The sequence below is a fragment of the Protomyctophum parallelum genome, assembly GCF_964188405.1.
Source record: "Protomyctophum parallelum genome assembly, chromosome: 19".
Lineage (NCBI taxonomy): Eukaryota > Metazoa > Chordata > Actinopteri > Myctophiformes > Myctophidae > Protomyctophum > Protomyctophum parallelum.
The window spans coordinates 23265517-23272873 of NC_139717.1; the positions used below are offsets into that span (position 1 = coordinate 23265517).

General features: G+C 46.3%; 1 protein-coding gene across 1 annotated transcript; it reads right to left on the reverse strand.

The window, feature by feature from the left end:
- Positions 1–4184: 4184 nt before the first annotated feature.
- Positions 4185–6269, reverse strand: LOC310876865 (eEF1A lysine and N-terminal methyltransferase-like; the record flags this gene model as incomplete). Its single annotated transcript, XM_083790517.1, has 1 exon — positions 4185–6269. One exon carries the CDS (start codon positions 6267–6269, stop codon positions 4185–4187), a length of 2085 nt encoding a protein of 694 aa, XP_083646643.1.
- Positions 6270–7357: the final 1088 nt, after the last annotated feature.

Genomic DNA, 7357 nt, shown 5'->3' on the forward strand with positions numbered 1-7357 from the left:
AGCTCTCCCTTTCTAGAAGATTTTTAAAGCCTCCCTTGTTAATGAAAAGGAAAAAATAAATAAATCATGAGTCTTAAAAATAACTTGAGTGCCCCCCCCCCCCCCCCCATTCCCCAAGCCCCTGCCTAAGCCCTTGAAACTCCTAATAATGTCCCCCACTGTGTTCTACTGCATGCACTGTATGCAAGAACAATATTTATAATACTGTCCAATGATCATAAGATTTTGTCAAAATTGTGAAGCATGATACGCAAATTAGTGTTGTCACTGCAAAGAAAATTACTAGATTTCGGAACTACTTTGTTGCTCTAGTTTGACTTCCTGTTATGCTTTTCAAAGTGACCCGTCAACTAGAATAGATCATGTTCATGATTTATGATGCTTTATCTGCTTGAAAGGCGATGTAGTCACACACTGTTTTGTACAGTAGCTCCCACGGGAAGTTTTATTTAGGTATAAGGAACAGCGTGCGGACTACAGTACATCTCCTTCTCCTGTACGGATCTTTTGTTCAGCACATGAACCTTTTTTTTTACTTTCTTTTGGATTGACCCATGTGTATCACTCATCATCTACGTAAGCTACGCTAAACATATCTCAGCTCACTATCCTACAGGGACTGTGGTGTCCCACAGGGTGCACACAGGCAAGAACGAATGAAGGCAAGTTGAAAGCTTTCAGTTTCAGAGCTCTGCCCTGTACTGGTGCTACTGCCATAGAGACATTTATAACATGAGTTTCTGTTGGTTACATCAGCTCGTGATTCCCTCGCTCATACAGTACTTCAGAGCGGCTCAGTTCAAAGCAGCACAGGGTGGTGACGGTACACTGTAGTAGTCAAGTGCAAGACACGGATAGTGCAGAGTTTCTATGTCTCTGTGTGAATACTGATAAGTAGTGAGGAAAATGAATGATATCTAATAAATACAGTACACACAGTACACCGAGTACAGGCTACTGGTTATAGGCTACTGGAAAATGAATGCTATCTAATAAATACAGTAGAGCACACACAGAACACCGAGTACAGGCTACTGGTTGTGTGAAAACATTCTACTTCATGTGTTTGGCCAGTGCTTTACTGACACAGAGTTAGCGTAGATATTTAGATTAGTTGGATTAGAAAACTGATTTTATATACAGTATGTGAGATTTCTTTACCCCTTTTATTTAGGAAGGACAATATAAACATTCATTTGGAAAACCACATCTGGGAATAAACCAAACATCCGAGGTTCGATGCCAGGTTTCATAAACTGGCATCGAGGTGTCCTTGAGCAAGATGTAAACACTTATCCCCTAACTGCTCCCCCGAGGCACTGCCCCAGTAGCACCCACTGCTCCTGTTGGGTTTCACTTTGTATAGAAATACACTGTGAGAAGTGTGGACTATATATTATTATTATTATTACTATTACGTTTTCTCTACTCACCAATAAAAACGTTTTGTCTTCATTACTCATTACAAAGCCTTAGCACTCCCAGAAAGGGATTTTCTTTTCACCGGAAGGAAACATGTTGTCAATGGGGTTTTCTCTTGGCAATATCGGTATAGAGGGCGCAGTGGAGTAATAAAAAGTATCATCGTTATTCTATGAGATTACACCTAGCACCCTCCATAATAATGTCTCATGATTATGTTATGGAGATTAGAGAACAGGCTGTTTACTGTATAAGTCACACTTAATTAATGTTTACTCGATGCAAGTCAAACCGACACCTTTGACTGAAAAAGGGAAAAGGCTGCACAGCTCGCCTCATAGTCACGATGCCATAAAAAAAAACTTCCAACGTTTCGGGAACAAGTTGCCTTCTTCGATGCAAGTCAAACCGACACCTTTGGACAAAAATGACAAATGCACACAGAGGTAGTTCAACTTGCCACCAATTATTTTAGAATACATAAATCTAGCTTGTGTCAAGAAACACAACGCCAAACCCCTGACAGAAGACACGTCTCTGTGGTGATTCTGAATGGCCGGGATGACGCTCAAATAATTTAGACAGAGGAGTAATTTATGCAGAAATGCAGAAAACAACAGACGCACGCATGCACACTTGCTTGCTTTCTTATGGCAGTCCATCATTGTCGATGATGACTTCATAGTGGGGGTGTGTGTGCTCACACACACACACACACACACAGCCACACGCACGCACGCATGCACGCACGCACTAAACACATGATGCAATGTTAAAAGGAACATCCACCCAAAATAGAACTAAATCCTGAGCTTGTCCAGTCCAGCCCTTGATGTGCTTTTAAATGACACACATTGGTCCAAAGAACAAGCAACCAATTTGCACAAACCTTTGATTCTTCTACTAGTTCCCATAGCAGCCACTCCTCTTACATCACTGTGTATGTTCAGTTCACGCGCACGCACACACACACACACACACACACACACACACACACACACACACACACACACACACACACACACACACACACACACACACACACACACACACGCACACACGCAAAAATATTGATCTGTCCATCTCACTTGTGCTATTCTGGCAGAAGACATTAAAGTCACCATTGTGCCTGTACAGGAGACCACTTTATTGCAGCTATCAGTCACCGGGGACCCTGCAGAGTGGCTCCAATTGGCCATACATGTGAGGTCGATGTGCTATCTCACCAGTCGCCGCTTATTAACAGACAATAACCTCTCCTTGCTATATAGGAGACAAAAACATAGATGTATCGGTGTCTATCCATCTGTCTTACAGTACGTGGCTTGTCTTTCTATCTATTAGCCTTCAATGGAGTTCACTATGAGCTGCCGATTCTCTGTCTCTCTCTCTCTCTCTCTCTCTCTCTCTCTGAGTTTCTGGGAGAGAGAGAGCGGGGGTTCTATATTTTCGTAGAGAGAGAGAGAACATCAGTTCCAGAGAGCTCCGCATCTCATTGATTATCTCCTCTCTTACCAGGGTCAGTGGCAGCCACATGTTCAGCCCGTGAGTGAGGCTCACAGCTGACGGACCTGCACTTCCCAGAGAGGGGAGGGGGGTTGGGGGGGTGATCTTTTCCTCTCTCTCCAGCTTAAATGCTGATCGATTCCAGGGAGACGGGTTGGTTTTAGGGGCAGGAAGCCCAGCGGGACGGCGAGACATATAGGAATGATGAGGAGGGAGACAGACAGAGAGCAGGGGGGGGGGGGGGGGGGGAGTGTGGGAAGGTCAAGGATTGACGTACCCACAGAAAGAGTGACAGAAAGAGAACGTGACGTACAGTAGAGAGAGAGAGAGAGAGAGAGAGAGAGAGAGAGAGAGAGAGAGAGAGAGAGAGAGAGAGAGAGAGAGAGAGAGAGAGAGAGAGGCAGGCGGGCGGGCAGGCAGGCAGGCAGAGAGAGAGAGAGAGAGAGAGAGAGAGAGAGAGAGAATGGGGACAACCCACCAGATTGGCTCATTATTTTTGACTGGTCATCATGTCAATGCAGAGAATACCCAGACAGATAAATCCACTCAACCAACCTCTGAGACAAACGCACGCACGCACGCACGCACGCACGCACGCACGCACGCACGCACGCACGCACGCACCATATATGGGGATTTGGAGTGATACACTGACTGAGTGATAGTTAACTGTGACGTTTGAGGCAACCACAGTGGTTATCATGAGACTGTCAAAATATGATCATATTGGCATTCCCATATATGGGCTTAAAGGGTAAGACCACTTTTCTGGAGGTTTGGGTTGTTTTCTTACGTATTGTTGAGCAAACTAGTACATTCTATGAATTATTTCGCTCTGTTGTGCAGTTATTAAATTAATATTGATTACAGTCAAGGATATCCATGTATGGGCTTAACAGGGCATAACATAATGGGCATAACAGGGATTGTATTAGGGCAGGGGCCTAAGCATTTCCGGCCAAAAACGTTGAGATTTGAGATCAGGGTATCAGATTTGTTCTCCAGTTTGATTCTTATTGTTGTATGTCTCCAAGCTTGACTTTGTTTATGAAGACATGCCTGGTAGCATTTGCTATGCTCCTCACGAGACTCGAGAGACTCCATTGCCTTTCGGATGAGACAGGATATTTGGTGATATCTGGCTTTACAAACCAGATATTGTTGGGTTAGAAATTGATCGGACACCACTGCAGCGGGCTCTAACTTTTGACGTCTTCTCTGAGCTCATCTCTCATCGTCCTTGGTGACACAGAAACTCATGCAACCTTCAGGTCATTTAACATCTCAGCAATGTCTATGTGTGGGCTGGAGGTTCCCGACGAGCTGTTTGAAAGCACACTCTGCAGACTCATGGCTGCCTGCTTGAGGAACAGAGGGACCGTTTGTGGGCTGTCCTCTGACTCTTTTTCCGCCCGAGAACACAGAAGCACCTCGTTTACCTCCCCGTCAATCCCTCGAGAGAACACGAGGGGAAACACACCACACACACACTCCATTACACTCTTCCTCATCACAGAGTCACGACACACAAGGTTCAGCATAAATACACCTCTGGGAGTTAGCAGGCTGAATACTTTCTTCAGGAAGGAGATTTCCACAAAGCCAGCGGGAGGGCAGCTCATACCCACAGAGGTGTCCTTGCTGTCCACGTCAAACATGATGACGTCAAACAAACGACCATCTTCATTCGCCATGGCATTGATGCGCTCTAGGCCATCGCCGATCGTGACGGTCAAGCGGTCATCGGGTCGGAAGCCAAACCAGTCCTTTGCTACCTCCAGAATGACCGGGTCTAACTCCACAACCTCAACACTGGCACCGGGTACAAAGTCCCGCAGAAACTGAGGCAGGCCTCCTCCACCGAGCCCCACGAGGAGCACAGAGACAGGGGCATCCTTTTTCTGTGGTGTTCCCACCTGAAGCATGGCAAAGCCGGCCACCATGATTCCATGGTGAGTACAGCAAAGGAGGCCACTGTCCACCGAAAAGGAGGACGAGGGCGTTTTAGGAGGCACTGCTGGTTTGACCTTCTTTCTGTTCTTCCTTTTGTGACTGGATGCAGTATGTGGGGAGATAAGGCGGCTCTCTGATTGGACAAGGCCAGCATTAGACAGGAAGACCAGTCTGCGATAAAGCTCGCCATCTTCTCCTCTCACATCTTCCACGTAGTACGCCCCACTCAGCTCACTCACACCTTCACGAACCACATCTCTCCAGCCCAACTCACCACTCGCTGACAGGAAGGGTGCCTGATGGTTGGCTGGCATACCAGGGGGAGCCACGTCCATCACCAGTGGTGAGAGCTCTGCTTGGACAGCCTGCATGTCCGTATACTCCTGGTTCCTGTGCATTGCTACAACGACCAACCGTCTGAAGTTAGCGCTGGCCGCCAGACGGCTCCGCCCCTCGCCGGAAGCATACTGCCAATCAGTCTCTCTGCCCTGTGGGACAATAAAAACGGCAAAGTGATTTGCCCTGGGCACCATAGCACCAGGGGCACAATCTTGCACTGTGAGCGTATATCTGGGCAGACCCGTTTTGACGTGGCACAGGGTGAGTGAGAGGTTAGAGGTCGCATCCATGCCTGTTTGGAGCCTCTTTCTCAGGATAGAGTATGCCTGGCGCTCCTTCACCGCAGACAGGAGCTCTGGCACCCGTGTGAGCCGGGTTGGGGCTCCATTCTCTCCAAGGCATAACTCCAGAATAGGCATGGGCATTGGCTGTCGGAACTTGGTGCAGACTAAAACAAAGACTGGCAGTGCAATGGAGTCCTCCTGCCTTGCCGTTTCCTCCAGAGAGTGGAGTCTCACTGCCCACCCCATCTGAACAAAGTGCTCAACGGCCAGCCTGATAACACTCTCCTGGGCCAGAGTCACACAGACATACCTGCCGCCTACACTTAACACACGGCCAACCTCAGTGAGCATTCTCTTGGCGAGTGCTCCTTCCTCCTCAGATGCCATGGCATCCAGGGTTCCCTTGTCCAACGTGGCTTGGTAGCTGGCGTCCTCATAGGGCGTCTTGGTAGCGTCCACCTGATGGTAAGTGAGGTCTGGGCGTCGCTCGGCATTTCGCCGGTTCATTTGGGTCACCACTGTCTCACTGATATCAATGTTGGTCAACTGTTTGTAGCCCACATCATACAGCTGTTCACTCAGCTCTGAGTTGCCACAGCCGACCACCAGCACCTTGTCCTGGGTTTTGATGTATTTATGCAACACGCCGCAGAGTTCATTATAATCTCCATACCACTCAAAGGCTTTCTCTCCACGACTCTTGAAAAATCGTTCCCAGTATTCCGCCGAGCTGAACTCCTCAGCAGTGCGAGGTAAGAGGCTCATAGTGTGGGTAATTTTAACAGTGTATCAGTTCAACATGCTATACATATCGGGTCAATGGCTATGAATATTGATTCTGATGCAAGACCCTGGAACCCAGCTCTCCCGAACATCTACCACTCAACAAAGAGAGATATTCTGTTTATGGGCTGGGTTGCATGATGATGACTAATGTGAATGACAGTATGATTGGCCAACCAGACATGTCAGCTTAAGTGATTGGCCGAGCTTCGCTTAATGTTATAACACTCTCTAAAACAAACAATGATGCACATCGGACATTGTTTATTTTATTTCTCTCATGTTTTTACCCCTCTGCATCTAGAAAACCAACCATGCAGTTTATTACAAAAATGGTAGGCTATATACATATACACAGCGTTGTAATCGGACATTACTAACGTCATATCAATGATGCACATGGGACATTATTTATTTATTCATGTTTTTACTCCTCTGCATCTAGAAAACCAACCATGGAGTTTATAAAAAAATTATACATTGTAATCGGACATTACTAACAAAATGATGACGTCATATCAATGATGTCATCAAAATCCCATATAAGATACCATCCAATATAAGATACAGAATACAACATGTATACAGAATACAACATCTACAACGACAACCAGGTAATGGACTATTACTATTCGGGCACTAGGTGGTGCCCGAATAGATCAATGCCCAAAGGCCACTGCTCTAGTGGATCCTATATTATAATTGGCTAATGGGAGGATATGCTGGCCACGCCACGCATGTGTGAGGGCCACGTATAGCTCAAACTAAATCAGAGGGCCGCCCAAACCTCTATATATCTATAAATACACAAACCTCCGAACTTCTGTCTGTCTTTGTCCCTTTCATGTCCATATATGGAGATCTCTGTATCTGTTTGTCTTTGTCTGTCTGTATAGGAATTACTTTGTAATGGGTATACTGTACTCTGACAGTGGGTACAACGAGTACAACGGCTACTCACAATAAGAGGGGCTTCTGTTCCAAAACGGGCACACCCTAGCTTTTATATAAAGTTAATAAGTCACTATAGTTTGTCAGCAGCATGTATGGTTTTAGATATAATTTGCTCT